Here is a 21,298-nt window from a genome sequence, read left to right on the forward strand (position 1 = left end):
AATCATGTATAATTTTCGTTCCACTTCTCACGTGTACACCACTTTGTATTGGTCTTTCACGTGGAATTCCAATAAAATTGATTAATGTTTGTGGCAGTAATATGATAAAATGTGGAAAACTTCAAGGGGCCAAATACTTTTGCAAACCACTGTATTACATGTGGCAGATTTCTTCGGTACAGTGACAGAAAACCAAATAGAACTGGACAGTGATCACTCCTACAGTAACACAGAGTTCAGCCATTTGTGTGACTACAGCCTTAAAGTGAACCCAAGGCCGTGCAGGGGTGGGTGGGGCCTCAGATGAGACACAGATACATGCTCTCTGCCTCATGACATGCCTCTGTATACCCTTACCACCACTCTGACCCCCCCCAAAAAAATTAGCGACAATATTTGTTGCATTCCCTGACCAAATGCCCAATTAGGGGTGTTGCTATAGGATTTCCAGAGCTGCTATTGGGCATCTCTCTCCCTGGCAATGCCCCATGCCGCATCCCTGTCTCCCTGTGCGCTGAGAAAGATCTCTCTCCTTCCAGCGTCGTGACCCAGAGGTCACAAAAGTGAAAGTGGGTCCTAGCAGGCCTCAGGAGCGGCGGGGATTGCAGCTACCTGACCAGGCCCCCGGATCAGGTAGCCTAGTTTTTTTTTTTATTATATGAGCCTACCTCGGGCTCTTAAAGTTCCTCAATGACTAAAGAATGTATCTGCAGTCATGTGACTGTGGTACCATTGTTTCTGGGTATGTGTTCCAGGCAGGGTCTCACCCACAATAGAGCCAGCTCTGTCACCACACACTCAATATTCTGAGAATCCTTCCTGGCGCTCTTATTTCACTGCTGCCACCTTCTCAAATTTCATGCCCCTGTGCCCCCTCAGAAGGCTTGGGAAGTACTTGCGTCCCCAAGTGCTTCTGAAGACAGACATCTATACTGAGCCAAGACATGTGCCCAGTACAGGGCCTGGTGGGGGAGCAAGGGCATGGAGAAAGGACTGGGAAGGCTTCATGGGATCCAGATCCTTCCCTTTACATAGATTTTTTTATTTTTTTAAATGTGCACCTATCCATACAGGCTTAATACCTCAACAGCCTGTAATCAGAGTGAGGGAGAAATTAAAATACCTCAGCTTCTAACTCCATGTGAATCCCACTTCCTCATGTAGGCACAGAGCTTAACACAGGGATTCTGGGAAATGTAGTCAAGCATCAACTTTTCCTGCTACTTTGTGTCACATGACCCCAACAGACTACCCTGCAGCTGATCTATAGAGCACAGGAAGTATAGTTTGCTGTAGTTCAATGAACATTTAGATGCTGTTAAAGGTTCTCTCTTTGGTTCTATACACTCTTTACATTCATTTATCATCCTAATTGCCATCAGAGTTGGCCGGACTCTACAGACACATTGTAACCCTGTAGGCTAGCGATGTGTTACTATGGAGTGTGAATGACTGAGTGGCGAACAATGAAGAGGGCAGGCAGAGGGAAACAACAATACCCTTGGCCAAGTTGATCTGCTGAGGTGGAGCGACGGCCGGTATATAGCGGGTGGTCCAGGGCTGCTGTGTACATGCTAGATCTGCACCCATATGTTCCGGCCATGTATAATTTGGGCGCAGGGAGAAGCCGAAAGACTGCTCTGCCTGAGCTAAGTAATCTCAAAGAATATATTAAATTTTTTTTCTTTTGGTCACGTAATTTCAGTCACGAGGTCCAGCTATTGCTGGCACCTGAATTATGGTGATTTTATTGTAATTTTGCATGCGCCACTATAGTAATAATTAAGATTACAGGTTATGGCGGCACCCAAATCAGACATCACGGCGCCGAAAGAACCTGACTCACTAGATTCTCTGCCAAGTTGGCCCCCAAGTCTTGTACCCTGTGAGATATAGTGAGGCTTTGTGACAAGAGGAAAATCTGGTCTAGACAATAGATTAGAGGGTCTTACCTTAAAGTGTGGACTTGTGGGTTCCAATCAGGATACCTTTAAAAATACATAAATAAATGATCAATATCACATGATCACCACACGCATCCTTCAAAGGAAAGAGGAAGTCACAGGGTGGTAAATGAAAAGGAAGGGCATCTTATGGTGAGGCTAGCCGTATGCAGGTAACAGCATGTTTAGCATACTGGGCAATCACTTCATTCTTTTGTATGAAATAACAGTCCTACATAGCGGATCATTGCATAATCATTACTAAGTGCAAGGCAGGTTCCTTTCATTCTGCATATAATTCAGAGTGAAGGAAAGGACCATGAATCCCAACTGGCTATTCATTTGTGCACAAAACCTTGACTATCGTTGATCAGGGCCTATGCACATTACTGACATTTTAACCACTTAACGACCAGCCAACGCCGTATAGGCGGCGGCTGGTCGTTTGTGGATTTCCATCGTACGAGCGGCCGTTCCATGTCAGTTCACGGAGGGGGGCTCCGTGAACAGCGTGCGAGCCTCCGATCACAGCTCACAGGCGAAATGTAAACACGTGGGGGAGAAACCCCGGGGTTTACAGCATAAGGTGCTAACCACAAGCAGCAGGGGGGGGGGGGGGGGGGAGGATAAGTCTGATCACCCTGCCTGCAACGTGATCTGTGCTGGGGGCTGAAGAGCCCACGCAGCACAGATCATTGCAAAATCACGCGGTCCTTAAGTGGTTAAAGTCATGTCTAGTTGATTTTGCACAAAACCACCCTACAGTAGTGAGGTTAAGTGGCACCTTGGCCACATCTCCCTGCCACATCCTGATTGGAAGGAGTGGTGAGCCATTTGGGAATGGTTTACCTGACGGGCATGATCCTGCAGAACCACCGCCTTCATTATTTTAAAAGGACCACTCCAGTGAAAAAAAAGTAAGCGATTAAAATCTGACAGAACCGACAGGTTTTGGACTAGCCCATCTCCTCATGGGGGACTCTCAGGGTATGCTTTGTTTTCAAAAGCATTTTGTGAATGGCAGTTGCTAAGTTTAACTGACAAAATAGTGTGCAAGTGAGTAGGGAGGCTGGCTGGTACCTTACTGTTTCTGCAGTTAAACTGCTGTTCAGGAAATGCTTTAGAAAACAAAGGTAATGCTGAGAATCCCCAATGCAGAGATGGACTAGTCTGTCAGATTTTCATTGCTGTTTTCGCTGGAGTGCTCCTTTAAAGAGACTCTGAAGAGAGTGTAACAGCATGTGATTACTGTAAAGCACTATAGATAGTGCTAAACTGCCACATCCCCGCAGCAAAACGAGGAGTTTATACCCCTCAAATCCCCTCTGCAAAATCCACGACTTTCTTGGTCGTGGATTTTGCTGCATGGGGAGGCAGAGCTTTGAGCTGCAGCTCTGCCTCCATGCGCGTCAATCTGCCGGATCTCCGCTTCTCCCCCACCCGTCTCTGTGAAGGCAGATGAGGGGCGGGGAGAGGCAGCGATGAGCGGGGATTGACACGCTTGAGGCAGAGCTTATGGCTGTAGCTCCTCCTCAATCAGGTAGTGCTCCCCTGACACAGGAGAGGGGATTTGCGGGGTATTAACCCCTCGTCTTGCCGTGGGATCGCGGCGGTTTAGCTGTGCTTATGGGGCTTAAAGAGACTCAATCTCGCTTCAGAGCTCATAGTTAGCAGGGGCATGTGTGCCCCTGCTTAACCTGCCGCTAAACGGGGGTCCCTTCACCCCCAAACCCACCCCCGCAAGCCTTGGTCGCAAACTTGGTCGTGAGTTTTCTTTCCCTGGAGGCAGGGCTAATGGCTGCAGCCCTGCCTCCAGTCGCGTCCATCAGGGGCGCATCGCCGCCTCTCCCCCGCCCCTCTCAGTGAAGGAAGACTGAGAGGGGCGGGGGAGAGGCGGAGATACGCGCTGACAGACGCGCGTGGGGCAGGGCTGCAGCGGTTAGCCCTGCCCCAATGCGAAAGCGCTCCCCCGCTGCGCGGAGGGGATTTGGGGGTGAAGGGACCCCCATTAAGCCACAGGATAGCGGTGTTTTAGCAGGGGCACACATGCCCCTGCTATCTATGAGGTCTGAAGCGAGATTTATTCTCGCTTCAGACTCTTTAACATTAATATAGGTTAAAAAAGAGAATTGAGAATCGCTTCAGAGTCTCTAAGCGATACACGCATCTAGCAGAAGGCTTTTTCCATATAAACTGGCCTTTTTCCTTCAGGGCTTTTTTTTTTTTTTTTGCATTTCCTGTCACAAGCCCTAAGCTACAATGGAGGAAAACCGATCTGGAACTGCCACCTGTACGCTCACAACTATGCTGTCTTTTGCCCCAATCACAACTTTCCAAGCAGAATTTTTCTGGGAGCAGCTAAATTTTGGTTCCTACAAATGAACATACTTTCCCATAGTGATACTTAACACCAACATTCCCAAGAACAATTTTGTAAAACATTACTCCTAGCAGTAACCCTGACCACACCCTTCACATGAACCTTTTAAAGAGACACTGAAGCGGAAAAAAAAAATTATATGATTTGTATGTGTAGTACAGCTAAGAAATAAAACATTAGGAGCAGAGATGCAAGTCTAATATTGTTTCCAGTAGAGGAAGAGTTAAGAAACTCGTTATCTATGGGGAAAAAAGCCATTGAGCTCCACGACTTTCAACATTGCAGAGAGTTATGTCTTTTGAAGCTGTTATCTCAACTGTCACTGTATTTTCTTTTTCTCTGCAGAGGACAGGTCAATAGTTCACTTGCCTGCTTTGTAAAATCATTTAGAATGCTGAGTAGTGTGTAAACTGCAAATATTAGATAATGAAGCAATGTTATAAATAAACACTATATATCTGAAAATAAAAATATGAGAATATTTTCTGTGCTACTAATGTAGTAGTAAATTCTGTACTACACAACCAATTCATTATGTCTTTTTTTCGCTTCAGTGACAAACACAAAAACTTGTCCCAGGAAGTCTTGCCACCAAGGGGATTAGCATGCCAAAACTAAAGGCTGGTGTATTGGTTGACCCCAGAGTTGAACATAACAGAAAACAAGAAATATACTTACTGCTGACGCAACGTCCTGCAGTTCTCAATGTGGGATGAGTTATTCTGATGTTTAACCCAGTCCTATCAAAAAGAGGGAGGAAGAGGCAGAGTGTTGAGACTCATTAAGTGGAGAAACGAAACAATTTTCCTAGACCGCAGAAAGATAAAATACAAAGTAGAGCTACGAGATGCACTTTCCAGAACAGTATAACTGAAAGATTCAAACATACCTTCATACAACTCGCACTAAAATGAAATTAAGCCAATATAATTTGGAAAAAAAGAAAAGGTTTTTTTTTTATTATTCAAGGAACTCCTCAGCAAAATAAGCAATAAGGTTGTCCAGTCTAAATGTTACTTCCACTGTAAAGAAACATCTGCTTATGCCAGAATCGAATACATGGGGTTTAAGGTGGTGAGAAACAAAACAAAAAAAAACAAACACTGGCATGTGTACAATAATCCGTGGAAACTGATCCGGAATCAGGATGAGAAGTTTCTATCGCAGTCATCAACCAACATGGCACTTTTGCGCTTACCTTCAGAAAATAATCACCTTGTCAAAAGCAGACCATTTAAAATTTTCAGGACAACAGATTTACAGGAATTAGAAAATATTGGAGCTTAATAAAGGCCAACTTCTTAGCAGTGCTGGTCATCTCCTGGTTTAACAGTAGTCACTTGACTCGCAGGATAGAGTACACTCAGCTTCTAGTGCTGGTCCATCACGTCTCTTCATTCCCAGGGGTGTGGTCATTTCCTCTTCCTACCCCACTGGCAGTGTCTTTTTACCATATGACGGTGTCACTTCCTCTTTCTACTGTATGGCAGTGTCTTCCTACCCCACTGGCGGTGCAAATTCTTCTCGCTAACTCACTGGTGGTACCACTTTCTCACCCAACCTCACAGGCTCCACCTCTTTTTGCCTCAATGACGGTGCCCAGTCCTTCTACCCCAACGGCAGTGCCATTTCCTCTTTCTACCTCAGAAGTAGTGCCACTTCCTTTTTTACCCCAATAGTGGTGTCACTTCCTCTTTTTACCCAAACAGCGATGTCAATCTGAGGGCCGTCTTTTAAAAACATTCTATTATGTACTTCTGACATTCTAGAAAGCACTATCAGTAGCTTAAAGCAGACCTAAACTCTTGCACAGGTGAGAAAGAACAGAGAAATCCACCCTGCATGTGTATATAGAGAACAGTCTGTCTAGCTCTCCCTTCTCAGCAAGTAATTAGCTAGTGTAATTTGATCTCCCAGCTGTCTGCGGACTCTGCCAAGTTGAGAGCCAATATGTAAACACAGGATGTTAACCAATCTCTGTATTCCCAGCAAACCAGGAAATAACACTGCAGGATCTCGGAGGAACATTATAAGATGTAACAAGGAAATTTTTTTTCTGTAATGGATATCATGCTGATGTTTATCTTTTAGAGCAGAGAGAAAGTTCTGAGTTCAGATCGGCTTTAAGCTCAAAATTAGTTCATATTTTTTCCATAAATAAATAAATTAAAAAAAAATGTTTTCTGCTTTCAAGATAGCAATGTAATTCATTCCCACAACAAGCAAATGTTACAGTTCTCATGGATTTCCTGTAGACCTCAGTACATGGGGAGGAAACCAGAAACATTTCACTTGTCATTTCCATCTGGGAAAAAAAACCCTTCCTTTTCAATGGAGAATTAGAAAAACTTAATTGTTTTTTTACCCAAGATTCTATTTTTATTGCTTGCTAGATAACACTAATCGCATCCATCTTCTTCTTCAGCTTCTAAATAGTACACATCAGGCACTTTTTTTTAATAATTACTGAGTAAAATACCCCATCTTTAAATGTCCAGCTAAGTATAAAAAAAAAATATTCCCATTTCTATAGCAGAGTAATAGAAAAGCAGAGGCTGGGTGGAGCTACCTGAAGCCTCTGCTGATTTAAACTTCCAACAAAACATCTTTATGAATCACTACATTGAAGCACGATACTTTTTTTGGGTGGAGGTGGGGGGAGGAGAAGAGCTGATAACGAAGGCTGATAAATATAAAAAGTTGCCTAAAAAGTTTAATTCCTGAATATAGGTTCACGTTAAGATTGAGCTCCAGAGGAGGTAGACTTCAATGGTAAAAGTAAATCAACTGGCCTAATGCAGTATTCTCAGTTTAAGAGAATTTTCTAAAAGATACATTAGGCTGGACAAATCTCCAGAGCCAAATAGCCACAGCCAGCACTTAAGTTTTTCTCTGGGTGCTGTAAATGGAAGTGGCTTCTAAAAAGGTCTCTGGTTCCTGTATGGGCAGAGTGGCTACCGAACTCCCATACTAACTGGTCCATTCCAGCTTTGAAAAAAAACTTCTTAAAAATCTTATCTTAATGTAAAAAAACAAAAAACAAAAAAAAAAAACGAACTTTTCCATGTCAAGTGCACGTTCCTTACAAAAAAGTGCACAGTATGGCCTAAATGGTACTAAGTGTGACAACTTCACAGCTACTCTGTGGGATCATTTATAAGCAAATAAACAAAAAAAAGAGGGGGGGGGGGGATTTGGAGGAACTCTAGGCATTAACATGGCCTCTGATTACCCAGGATTAACATGGGAAGGCATCATGGGCATTACTACAAGACATGCATATTCTGAATGTGAGAAACACAAACAAGACATGAAGACACTCACCTTTATGTGTCTACATTCTAGGTTACACAGAGAACAGATATGAGGGAATATCCGTGGAGAGGCAGCAAAATAGTCGTTCATCATTGAAGGGGTGGGCAGCTTCTTCATTTTCTGCATTTCTTCCTGTGACATGGGTGATGACCAGTTTGCCTTCCCAGGAGGAGCAGCTTCAACAGGTGGTGGATAGTTAACCTGGTCGACTATGGATCCCATCGGTGCCTCAGTGGTCAAATCTGTATCCAAGATAACGGGAATGTCACACAGAGGAGTAGAATCTGGCTGGATGGTGATCACAGCACTCTCCGGCTTTGGCACATTGACGGAGCCGTCACTTGGCATCTTTGATGGTTCTCCAACCAAAGTCTTGTTGTTGGATCTATCTTGTTTTGAAGCCGGTAATGAGGCCTTGCGACCACATAACGTGGGGATCTGGTTAAGCATAGAATTGTCACTATCCTGTTCAGTATTAGCACTGGGAGGTGCAGGCTGCTTGGAGATTGGTGACGATTTCCGAACAGCTCGTGAAGATTCAAAAGGTCTTGAAGACACAGAATTATCACTGTATGGAAATTTGCTTGAATGTCCATAGTCAATAACTTTACTTGGTACCACTTCTCCCCCAGGCCTTCTCCCACCTCCACCTTGATCATGTGAAGGTCCGGGACGGTTTATTTTACGCAGTCTGATGTCTCTCAAAATGTTCGGCAAGTTTCCTGGTGTCAGCTCCTCATCAGGATAGCGGCTCAGCTCTTCCAGATCTTCGTTGGATAATCCAAAGCTTGAGAGTATGCTTGAAGCACTTTCGTTTGTATAGCGATTCTTGGGACCTGGCATCTGATCCATGGATGAAGGACCCGATTTCATCCCCATCTCTTGGCTCAAACGTCCAAATACTCCAAGGGCACCTAATGGCTTCTCCTTCATATGATGTGGAGGCTCCTGCAATGGTGGCTTGGGATTCCCTCTTAAATGATCTGAAGGGTGTGTCAATCCACGATTGATTAAAGGCGGCATTTCTTGATTCTGTGGGTGCATTCTGGGTTGTCCAGGAGGAACAGGACCACTTGGAGAAGGAAAACGTGGCATAGATTGAGGACCCATGAGTCTTTCAGGAGATGTGTGCATCGATTGTCTAAGAGGCATGTTTTTCATTCCCATTGGGTCAGAATTCCCAAGAAATGATCCAGGACTGTCCATTGGCCTCATGCTAAACCCTTGACTTTTCATTTCAGATTGAAAACCCAATCCTCCTTGATTCATGCCAGGTGGGCCCATTCTGTAGACATTCACCCCAGACTGGTTCATGTTGTTGAGACCGAGGCTTGAGTTCATTCCTGAAAGGCCCATGTGTGGCTGTGACAGGCCAGAGTTCATGACAGGCGTGCTCATGCTGGAAAGGTTCAGGTTCGTCTGGTTCATACTAGACATGCCCATGCTAGACATACCCATGCCAGACATATTCATGCTAGACATGCCCATTCGAGGAAGGTTCATGCCTGGCTGGTTCATGCCTGGTTGGTTCATCCCAGGTTGGTTCATCCGATGCATTCCCATCGGTCTCTGACCAGAATATCCTCCTCTTGAGTTAAACATGGCGTAAGCAGTGCTGATTTTCAACAAAGCTTGATTCAATAAAGCATTAACAGGGGGAGCGCTGTTTGATGTGACTGATGTCAAATGTTGAAGAGCCAACTGAGTCTTAATGTGAGCAAGCTGCAAATGAGGATGGCTCAATAGGATGGGGCTAGAAATGCCAAAGTTCAAGGTATTCACAACTGGTGCGCAATTTTCCAAGAACAACACAAAGCTGAAATTTAAAACACAAATATTAGATTCACAATTTTTGAATTATTATACAAGGGGTACAAACCAGAGAAGGAACTATTGTAAAGGATTAATCACCCATACACAACTTCCTGCCAGCAAAATGGATTATAGGTTATAGGATGGAGAATTCAACTTTCTCTCCATAAAAATTTGGTTGGGGTATATAAGAAGGGGCTAATGCATCTGAGGAAAAAGTCAAACAGGGTTTCCCAACATCAATTTAATAAATTCACAAAATCAATGTTCACTTTTTCTCTCAGGTTTCGGCATACACTGAAGATAAGATACTGGACCAAAAACACAAGTCATGGGTAGAAAGGAGCCCTTCTTGGATTGTATATAAAAATTCATCTACGCACTTTACAAGAGTAAAAAGGTTTAGCTCAAAAAGCAGTTGTCTACCTACCACTTTATTTTTTATAAACTTGCAATACACACAAACTATTACAGGGTAAAAAAAAAACAAAAAAAAAAAAAACACCAGCATACTTATGCTAACGTCATGCATGTATTCTCAACCTATAGTTTTTGCTTTACCATTAAGCTTTGCAGACTTTCACCAGACCTACAGAACAACTTCTACAACTACTTATGTTATGATTTGGATAGGCTGAATGGTTAGAAAATATAGAAATTATTTCCAACTAAACAAACAGAACATTCATATCGCCAGAGCTGCAGCCACTAGGATGCGCTCTGTAGGCAGTAGCAGTGTTAGGGGGGTCTTGGCCAAGGTCTCCTATTGAATAGGTGCTGACTTAACAGGTAGAGCCAAGATTCGAACCCAGGTCTTCTGTGTCAGAAGCAGAGCCCTTAACCATTAAACTATCCAGCCACCAGTTAAATAAAGTGCTCAGGTCTGCAAAGACATTTCAGACTACTAGAGTTGACCGTTTCTGCCTGGTAGACTCAGGAGAAGGTTCTCTCCAGGCTTACGGCAAGTCGGTTTCATCTGTGCACTCAACAGGAATAAGCATGATGGATAAAAAGGCTTTCAGCATATAGGTAGTGTACTGTGTCAACACAATAAATCTTCCAGATGCGGTGGAGTGAACCTTTTAAGTCAATCACAACTTCTACGTTCGATTGTTCTCTGCGCAATAACTAACTAATAAAGATTTAAATGTACAAAAACAACAAAATCAGGCTGAGATCAAACAAATTAGAGCTCTACCTTTGGCATCAATCTCAAAGTTCAGTTTGACCTGCTCTTATTCTTCAACCACGCATTGTTTTAACGGTGGCAGTCTCTAGACACTACTATGACTGATGGGTCGGAGCAGCCCTTTGCAGGACAAATGGCAGATACATGGTCACTAGGGGACAATATTCAGCACTATAGGAAGCAGAAATACCGCTCTAGTCACTAGCTAGTACATAAATTGGCAGAGGGGGGCTGTTAAACCTGAACTTTTGCACAGGACAAATGGAAAGAATAGAGAAATGTGCATTGTATACATTTAGAGACTTTAGCCTCTCTAAGTTCCCTTCATCTGTGATTAATTGCAAGTTTTGCTATTGCAAAGTAATTTGATCGCTCAGCGAAGTTAACTGGCTGCACTGCAGAGCAGCTAATTGGTAAACAGAGGAGGTTAACCATATGCCTGCTTCTATGAAAGAATTAGAGACACTGCAGATAAATTGCAGGATTTGTATCAGCTGTAAAAAAATGGTTTTCTTTTAAGGTTATTACGCGGTTGCTGATGTTTTAGAGCAGAGAGGAAGTTCCGAGGTCAGGTTCGCTTTTAATACATGCTGATGACTATCCTGTGAAGCCTCCTCTATACACTACGCAATAAAACCACGAGGAAGCGAGATAGAAAATGTTGCATGCAAATATTTAAATATAGGCAGAGGGGTGGCAAGAGGAATACAATCATTTCTTTTTGAGGTTTTCACAGTCTACTTCTGTTCCGCAAGATACACATTTCCTTATATACACAAATACAGTTTCTAAACAGGCTATGCATAACTGACTAGTTACTGTACCTTGCAATCCTACATGCTAGGGTCTCACAGTGCACGCAAGCCCAGGGGGGCACTTTGGTTAAGCTCAAGGGGTACTTCAACTTGTCAATCTACTATACTAAGCTTTAGGATGAAATCTATGTATTACAGTAGAATCCCTTTATAGTAAGCTCCAAGTTTACTATATTAGAATTGGGTTATACATTGTATATTTATACAGACATTTGCTGGGACCTGAGGACTGAGTTTACTATATCCAGAGCAGTGTTCTTCCCCAGATTTTTCTCTAGCTGGGTGGCATGAAAAAGTAGCTGGGTGGGGCACAGCAGGAGAATGCAGTTCTGTGTACAGCATGAGGCAGATGAGGAGGTGAGCTGATGACAGCCGGGTGGCCACCAAAATTAGCCGGGTGGAGCACCCAGCTAAAAGAGCCTGGGGAGAACACTGCAGAGGTTTACTATAATGAGATTCTACTGTAGTTAATATTAATTAAAAGCATCAAAGAATGTTTGAAAAGCATTTATACAATATTATTAAGTACTAAGCAATATATGTGTCAAGGGGTACCTAACAATATTATAGCCACAACAATGGGTTCTCAGCCAACAGTCATAGGGGTGCATGATGTAATAGTATTTAGAAATGCTGTCCTAAGTCAAGGCATGCCTTCTAATCAATAAAGGAGACTAAATTGTAAGCCCGGGAGTTTGAAAAGATGGCATGGACTTGCATGATTTCAGATTTACTAGCTGCTTCGCATTGACAGCATACAGAGTCCACATGTGCAGGAAAACAGGAAATGCTCCGGCCAATAGAGTACATTTAAAAGTGGAACTGTTCAAAATTCTGCTGAGGGCCTCACATTTTCTTTCACATTACCATTCCAACTTATCCAAGCATCTGTAAAGAGGAACTGTAACGACAAAACGTCCCCTGGGGGGTACTCACCTCGGGTGGGGGAAGCCTCCGGATCCTAATGAGGCTTCCCACGCCGTCCTCCATCCGTCAGGGGTCTCGCTGCAGCCCTCCGTGCAGCGGTGACGTAATATTTACCTTCCTGGCTCCTGCGCAGGCGCTCTGACGGCTGTCGGTTTTGAAGTAGGCGGAAATACCCGATCGCCGTCGGGTCTGCTCTACTGCGCAGGCGCAAGTTTCCGGCGCCTGCGCAGTAGAGCGGACCAGACGGAGATCGGGTATTTCCGTCTATTTCCGTGCCGAAAGTCGCCACAGCGCCCCCGCTGGAGCCAGCAAAGGTAAATATTGAAGCTACAGTCGGCTCTGTCGCCGGCTGTTCGGAGGGCTGCAGCGAGACCCCCATGGGACAGAGGACGGCGTGGGAAGCCTCATTAGGATCCGGAGGCTTCCCCCACCTGAGCTGAGTACCCCCCAGGGGAGGTTTTTGTTGTTACAGAGTCTCTTTAACTAAAACCGATTGCCTGCCCCCCCCCCCCCCCCCGATTAAGGGATGTTAACTTTCAACTGACAGTAATCAGAATTGAACACAGTGTCGCAGTTCACATTTTACAGTCTTGATTTTTATGAAAAATGATCAGCTGATTCCTCCAGACAATTGTCCAAGCAAAACTGATAGCGGGGTTGAGGGGAAAAAAGGTTTCAGATTTCTTGCAAGTTTGATCATTTTATTTAGAAAATGATAATTTTGTTTGAAGATAGGTAATGGATACATAAATAAAAAAAAGAAAAAAAAAGTGGTCACCATAATGGTGGAGTGGTGAAGATTCCTGTTGGGACAGATCCTTCTGACATGCAACTTGCCAAATGCATTGAAAATTTGCGAGTGCAAAGAGTGAGGCAGTGTCAGTTTTCTGCACGGTTCTGGAGACGTATCGCGTCATAACGCTCATTCACAACAGATGATCACTGACATGCAGCTGCAGTGCATTTGGCATCAGGAGATTTTCTTCAGAGATTTGTGCCATTTCTGGCTGTAATACCTCTCCCTCTCTGGGGGATGAAATCTCCCTTTCTTTCATGCTGATGACATTCACTCAACGAAATACATTTAAAGAGCAACTTCAACCCAGGATACCTTCTTTTCCCATGAGAAATTTACTTTTTTGTGTAATAGTTCACCAGGAAAGTCTATTGGCCGATATGGAGGTGAAATCTCTCCCAGTGTGTGGCTTTAGCCTAAGCTATGTCAGATTCCTGGTCGTTAACCTTGTTGCACTGTGGGAGATGAAGTGATGTTGCCAAGCAAGCAGTACCTACCTCTGTGCCTACTGAATGGCAAGTGGGAGAGCGCCTGCCAGCACTATAGAGGATGACCTGCGGGCTCACAGAGGATCAAACAAATTACATGGCAAATATAAATCATTTGTTGATCTATCTTCTACTTTTTCATCTTCTCAATTTGCTAGGTCTAGATTTTTTTTTTCTCTACTATATTTTTTGGCAAAGGTGCTTCTTCAGAAAACGGGCTGTTCTGTTCCTCCCGTGTCCTCTACCATTGCTGACAACAATATGACAGAGGAGTGAATACATTTTTCTGTCGTCCTTTAGTAATGGATCTGTGAGGATTATGATAGTTAAGGCTGCAAGTAGACTGGTGTTAAAGTCTTTCACTTTCAAAATCCATCTACCTTGAGGCATTTTTATGATGGTACAAAAGAAGCTCTGTTAACATTCATAGGTAAGGGAGGCCTCTACGCATTCAGCTGTTTGCCATGTCATGCAGCTCAGGCGGTGAGAGGATGGCAGTATTCTTAAAGGAAACCTGAGATAGACAAATGGTATAGATTCATACTTACCTCTGGATTCTTCCAGCCCCCTCTAGACTGTCTGCTTCACTGTTGTCCTCCTAAGCGGCTCAGTTCTCCTGCAATGTGGCCCAGTTAATTCCATTGCGCATGCATGGTCCCAGCCACGCGCATCCCGATTGCGCTCCCTAAGCTGGGAGCATTCTGCACAAGTACACTTCCTGCTACAGGAGCATGATCAGAGTTACGCGCAGCCGGACCACGCATGTGCAGTAGAGCATGACTGGGCCACACTGCGGTAGAATGGAGTGGCCCAGGACGGCGGCGATCAAGCAGACTGTTTACAGGGAGCTGGAGGAAGCCCCACGTAAGTAGAAATCTAAATCGTTCATCTCATGTACGTTTTAAGACTGAAATTATTGCAATGTACACTACCGCCACATACGGATGAGAATGTATTTTTGTATACACAAGCTCATAAAGACATTCTTCAACTGCAGCCCAGCGCCACCTTCTGTTGCTATGGATAGGAAGAGGGTGATGACAGCACAGTGCACGTTTGAGCGGCTTTCAGCTGATGGGGTAAGGACGACAAAAATTCCCCTTAACCGTTGCAGTGGTTTAAAGAACCGGCCTGTACACATGCTATTGTCTCTGCATTTAGTGGGTGTACGAGGCTTACCACAGGTGGTTACAGCATTGCAGGATGCCACCCTCTAAGTTGGGGAAGGGTGATGGGGTAGTCACATGCTATTTAAGCTTCCTTTGGCTCCTTGGGAAGCGAAGCATGGCCCAAAATGACTAGAGGAGCAATAGAAAGAACCGGAAAGTAAAAGTAATGCAGAACAAGCAGCAGAATGTGCTCTCCTGTAAGGCACTATGCAGGGCTAGGCAGCTGCAATAAAATGGCAACCAACCGGCTTTGGGAAAGTGGCATAGCATCCATCTGGCGATTTTTAACCCCGGAATGTCTGCACATAAAAACAGCTCCTTGATTCTGCACACGTACTGCTCTTCATCTCCTGGGCCAAGTACATCACATGTTTTGGCAGTGCTTTTCTTTGCACTCTTCTCTGTGCGAGTTCCCCTTGTATGTTATTTCATCCTGGGATATGCTGTCACTCCAGTTTTCACTTTCCTGTTTGTTCTTAAGCACTTGCACTTTCCTATACTGGCGCAGCTTCCACTAGTTAATAGCTTCCTTTAGAAAAAGATTTTGGACTGATCTGTTTTCTAATCAGGATAACACCAATTACTTGTATATCAAGATAGCAATGTATGTATTCTATCTGGCTGCTGAGAACTAGGTTTCTGGCCAAGTAGGGTCCCTATGGGAACTATTTGTCCTTGTTAATTTGAGCAGTTTGAAGAGTTACATGAAATATTGCAAATAATACTATCAATTTTGCAGACAGGTGGTTCATTAATTCTCTGTTAGCGTTTTTGTCATGTGTTGTGAATGAACTGTGTATGTGGCAACCGACATCTAAGGGTTGGCACATACTAGGCAATGTTTAATTCTGATGAATAATGTATGTCACGAACTGTTGGGATGTCCTGTAACATAAGTCATCTTAGACACGTCAGGTTGCGTGGATGTGTAAAATGACGATAGATAGATAGATAGATTAGCAAGAAACAGGATTGGTTGGTGTGACCCATCATGCACACGGATCTGGCATTTCTTCCAATTACAGATTGGGAAATGGATTAGAATGATTCAGAGTTGTAAAATATAACTTTTCCCCCACTTGCTCGTAAATGGCTAACATTCGTACACCATACAGCCTGGCCAGCTGTTTGGAGTTTAGGTTTGTTTTTAAAGGGGACCTGAAGCAAGAGGTTTATGGAGGCTACCATATTTATCTCCTGTTAAACAATGCCAGTTGCCTGGCAGTCCTGCAGTCCTGCTGATCTTTCTGGTCAGTAGTGTCTAAATCGCACATGCAGATAATCTTGTCAAAAACATCTGATCAGGATGTATAACAAAGTATAAGAGGCAATATACGGTAATATGGCAGCCTTCATATCCCACTCACTTTAGGTTACCTTTAACTTTTTCTATCACACCCATATATGCCACTGCTTCTGCAGTGCTGAATGGTACACAGGTTAACACATCACTGGTTGCGCCACATCAATGATTCCGACTTGCATTAACATGCAGCGATAAATATACGCAAGCCAAAACAGGTATGTGCAGCCCGGGGTGGGTGAGGGGGCAGCAGGTGGAAGACCACGACAAGACTCAGCATGTGTACCATCCAGCATGGCAGCGAGCCATAGTGTGCAGCAAGGGACTGTTACATGTGAGGGTCGCCATGTCGGACTGGCCACTGAGAATACCAGAGTCATGCTGGCCCACAGTACAGATCAACAATGCAGTGAATGGAAGAGGAGCAAGGCATTGTGAGGCACAATGGGGAGAGGCGGGGGAAAGGAAGAGGGAATGTTTTGTGAGAAGGGCAGGCAGAAATGGACGAGTGTGCAGGAGAGTCGTGTACGTATGAGCAAACCGGCTGACCAATCACATTAAACTAGCTTTTCTACATCCTCCATATCCACAGTTTACACAGCTACAAGATTTCCCGCAACAACTTTTGGAATAGCAGTGAAATCTCTCCAAAGACACTGAATCTCCACTCAAAACCGACATGTTCCTCTGAACACACACAAAAATCTATTTCACAATATGTAAAAAATACTTTGTAGCAATAAGCTCTGCAAATCACATTCAGTGCTGGCTGCACATCATATAAATGTGTACCCAGTGCAGATTTTTTTTTGTGGGGGGAGGGAGGTTAAGATACCTAGGAAGTGGGAATCCTCTGGATCTTGCAGAGATTTCCTGTGACCTCCTGACCCCTACCATTGCAGTGTGTGGACCACCAGAACATATCCAGTGTTCTCCCCAGAAATTTGTTACAGCTGGGTGGGGCGTAAATGGAGAATGCAGGGCCGGTGCAACTCTGCTTACAGCATTGGAAGAGGAGGTGAGCCAGTGACAGCAGGGTAGTCATCAAAATTAGCCAGGTGAGCACCCAGTTAAAAGAGCCTGGGGAGAACAATGATGTCAGATGTGTTATCACATCCACGCTCCTCGCCTGTACAAGTGGCTGTACTGTGCTTGTGCGAGCACAGCAGTTCTTTGCTACGGTGTGGCTGTTCATGCACAAGTGCAAGACGGCCTCCCATGCACAAAGAGAAGTCATGAATCTACAAAAGGTCCCAGCTTTTGGCTGTGGGGGTCAGGACAACACGGGAAGCCTCTGAAGGATTCAGAGGAATCCCTCTTTCTAAGTAAGTATCTGTCTTTTGTGCTTCAGGCCGCCTCAAGTTCTCTTTAAAGGGAACCAGAGACGAAGCCCCCTCATGTATTTTACCATATATATATCAGTAAGAACATTAGAGAAAACACTTACCATGCTCTCTGTTTCACACTCACTGCTAAAAGTGTCTGTTTCAGCAGTCACAAGAATCCCAGACTGAGCAATTAAATCTGGCTTTGCTGGGAATGATTATTGCTGAGTCATTATAGCAAAGCCACAAGGGGGCAGGCTTGGGCTTGAAATAACACCACAGAAGACAGACTTAGCTATAATCTTTCTGTAGCAAAGCTAGACGGAGCAGCCTGACTTCTCAGTCGGGGGTTCTTATCAGAGGTGATTACAGTCAGATTACACAGAGAACAATGAAACAAAGGGCAGATTAGGTGTTTACAGTCATGTTCCCACTGATTTATAAGGTAAAATACAAGAGGGTGCTTCATCTCTGGTTCTCTTTAAAGTGTAACTGTTGGGCATAAAATAAAAAATGAAAGAATTGATTTTTATCTCGGAAACAAGTAATAAGGATGCTAACGAAGCAATCAAAAAGTTAAAATCATTATTACGTTTCTTGTTGATAAATGATCATTTCCCAATTTACTTGACTCTTATTTAGTACATCTGCCGCACAAAGGAAGTTGCAGGGCATGCTGAGTTTTTCTTTTTTTGCTTCTTTACTTTGCTCTCAGACTTAACTAATGCAGCCTCATTGGCTGCAGCCTCTTTCCCCTCCCACACCTCTGTTCCTCTCTGATTGGACAATATTTCTCATGCTGAGACAATGCACTTTCTATTGCAGAGCTGAGTGGGAGTGCCTGAAGACTGGGAGGAGGGCGGGCAATGCATACACAACAAGTCAGGAGAGTAAGGGAGGAAATTGCATCAGAATTGGCTTCAAGATAAACACTAAAAATGGAGAATCCTAAGTATTTTCTCTTTTTTGTTTACTAAAGAAAAATCACTAAAATAAAAAACATGGAAAGTGTACAGTGTTATGCAAGTAGAGTAAATTATTTATCTACATATGTTTTTTTTTCTGAGATAGTACGGCTGACAGCTTTTCTTTAAACATTTACACCTCTAACATACACTGAGTGACCCAAAAAAAAATTGAGACACCCTCTAACGACGAGTTGGCCCACCTTTAGCTCTGATCATAGCCGATATTCTTCATGGCATGGACTCAAGATGCTGATACTGTTGCTGAGGGAATGTTGGCCCATACTGACATAATGGCAGCTCTACGTTGAGTCAGATTGCATGGTGGCGTTTCCAAGCTTTGATGTGATCTTTTGACTTTGTCCCACAGGATTGAGGTCAGGAGTCTGAGGTGGTCATGGAAGCAGGTTAGACTGCTTGACATAAATCCTAAGAGGAGTCATTTCCGTAGTTGCTAGCACCAGCTCTTCTTGCACCGATGATCATGCCTCGTTCAAAGCCACTTAGATCTTTCGTCGTACCCATTTTGACAATAACTTCCACAACTACATTAGGTGAAGCTTGATGATCCTTATATAAGCTACTCTTCATTGTTACGTGACTCTACATTACTTTCAAATAAAGGATGTCTCCATTTTTTTTAGCCACCCAGTGTACGTAAGGGTAAGAAATACCAGAAAACCAAATGACCATTGTGAATTAGAAATGGGTTACAGCCTAAATTTAGTTCTTTATTCAGTTATTTCACACTAGACAGGAGTGCTTTTCCTCTGTCTGTAAAAACCAGGGCTGTGGAGTCAGATTCGAAGCAATTTAGGTACTTGGAGTCGGAGATTTCATAAACGGAGCAGTCGGATGATTTTTGTACCAAATCCACAGCCCTGGTAAGCTTTAGACTAAAAAAAAAAAAAAAAAAAAAAAAAAGTCGAAGGAGTCGGAGCCATTTTGGGTACCTAGAGTGGGAAGTTTCGTAAACTGAGGAGTCGAAGTTGGATGATTTATGTACCGACTCCACAGCCCTAGTAAAAAAAAAAAAAAAACCCTCCAATCACAGAAACTTCACCAAAGTAACGCACATACACACACGCAAAAATGTAACGACGGTAGAAATACCCCTGGCAATTAAAACCAAAGCTTCAAACTACAGATTCACAAAAAAGTCAAAATCACTAGCTCAATGCATGGATGTGGAGTCGGAGTCGAGGCAATATTGTGCAACCGGAGTCGTTGATTTCATTAACAGAGGAGTCGGATGATTTTTTGTACAAAATCCACAGCCCTGTTAAGTATTAGACTATGGAGTCGAGGTTTCATAAACCGAGGAGTCGGAAGATTTTTGTACCGACTCCACAGCGCTCAATGTACAGCAGTAACAGTAACAACTGTTACACAAAGCAAATATTTCAGGTGAAAGACCTTTGACAAAACCTAGGAATGTGATTTTGTGGTCAGTCCCTCACAAAAACCAACATGTAAAGGGTTACACTACTAAAGCCACATGGAAATTCTTGCACAACCACATGTTGGCACAGAGCACCAAGTGAATGATTAAACCCTGTACCTCTGACCTACAATATAGTCAGCTCTCCCTAGCACACACAATTCACTTTAACAGCCAATTAAATACTAATATATTTGTATAAAAAATAAATCCGAACAATCCAATTTCCTAAAATTTGAAGGGACCCCCCCGCCCCTCCCAGGACCAAACAGATCCCAAGCTTTGCAGCAGGTAAACTGGGAGTCTAGCAATATGTTATGTAACTTAGGGTGGGTGATAACAAGCCCCCCCCCCCCCCCCCCCCCCCCCCCCCCCCCGAGAGGACAACAACATCTGTCATTCTTACATGGATACCGCAGACTGGACTACACTCTGCAGCACTTACATTGATCATGGTACAATACTGTATACTCTGAGAGAGTGTGCACAGTACTCCTGCCATACGAGTCCCGGTCTGGTCTGCCAGGTTGTCTGTTGTGTTTCTACAATTCAGGAACCTGATCTGCATAGTTTTGTTTCAGACAGTGCTACGTTGTCATCTAATAAAATGGCACTCTACAACTCCAGATCAGTAACAGCGTGTGGTATTAGAATATGCTGCCACTCTGGCATAGTGTGACCTGCACCTAATCAGTATAGTCACTCCACTAATGGTTAAACAAAATGCAACTAACAGTGACAATGAAATGTGGGTTAAAGAGCATTTTTTTTTTTTTTTTTACACTTGACAGAAACCTCCCTACAAAAGGTTTGCATTGTGTACTGGGGAAGGGGGAGGGGGGGGGGGGGGGTTGGGGGAGAGAAGAGCACCATTACTTAAAAGAATCAGGCATTTTTCAAAAAAAGCTTTACTCACCTGGGGCTTTCTCCAGCCCCTTGCAGCTGACTGCCCCACGCTGACCGCTCCGGTCTCTGCGCACGGTGCAGGGGCCGACCCTGAGGTCGTCCTTACCGCGCCTGCACAATAAGCCATGAACAATGTGGGCTTGATTGACAGCGGCAGTTCGCGTAGGCGCAGTAAGGACAACCTCGGGGGTCGGCCTCTGCACAGTGCGCAGATACCGGGAAGGCGGCGGAGAGTGGAGCGGTCGGCCTGGGACAGTCTGCTGCAAGGAGCTGGACAAGGTGAGAAAAGCTTTTTTTTTTTGCCTGATAACTCCTTTAACTACAGGTTGCTGCTCCTCTGGCCCCCTACATCTTCTCAACCCGACTGCAGCTTCTGCCAGCATTTGTAATTCCTGGCAGGGGTCAATGCACACCGATACATGCTGGGAGGTGTAGTCCAGGAGATGCGAGTACAGAGCTGAATCACATCTGACTGAAATACATCTCCCAGCATGCATCACAGTGTGCAGGCACAAGACACCCAC

At 44.1% G+C, this 21,298-nt stretch overlaps 1 protein-coding gene and 1 long non-coding RNA gene across 3 annotated transcripts in view; one reads left to right on the plus strand and one right to left on the minus strand.

Annotated features, from left to right (window-relative positions):
- ZNF638 (zinc finger protein 638) overlaps nucleotides 1-21,298 on the minus strand; it is a 197,465-nt gene that overhangs the window by 51,046 nt on the left and 125,121 nt on the right. For both annotated transcript variants that reach the window (XM_068274297.1, XM_068274304.1), the window contains exons 2-4: nucleotides 7,648-9,454; nucleotides 5,002-5,063; nucleotides 1,953-1,988 (exon numbers count right to left, since the gene is read on the minus strand). In XM_068274297.1, coding sequence (XP_068130398.1) covers nucleotides 1,953-1,988; nucleotides 5,002-5,063; nucleotides 7,648-9,454 — 1,905 coding nt within the window. The remainder of the gene's footprint in view (nucleotides 1-1,952; nucleotides 1,989-5,001; nucleotides 5,064-7,647; nucleotides 9,455-21,298) is intronic.
- Nucleotides 2,988-18,457, plus strand: LOC137562742 (uncharacterized). The gene is made up of 3 exons (XR_011030181.1): nucleotides 2,988-3,076; nucleotides 14,663-14,744; nucleotides 18,288-18,457. It is a non-coding gene; the product is annotated as an uncharacterized lncRNA (long non-coding RNA).

This window comes from Hyperolius riggenbachi, chromosome 1 (genome assembly GCF_040937935.1).
Source record: "Hyperolius riggenbachi isolate aHypRig1 chromosome 1, aHypRig1.pri, whole genome shotgun sequence".
Lineage (NCBI taxonomy): Eukaryota > Metazoa > Chordata > Amphibia > Anura > Hyperoliidae > Hyperolius > Hyperolius riggenbachi.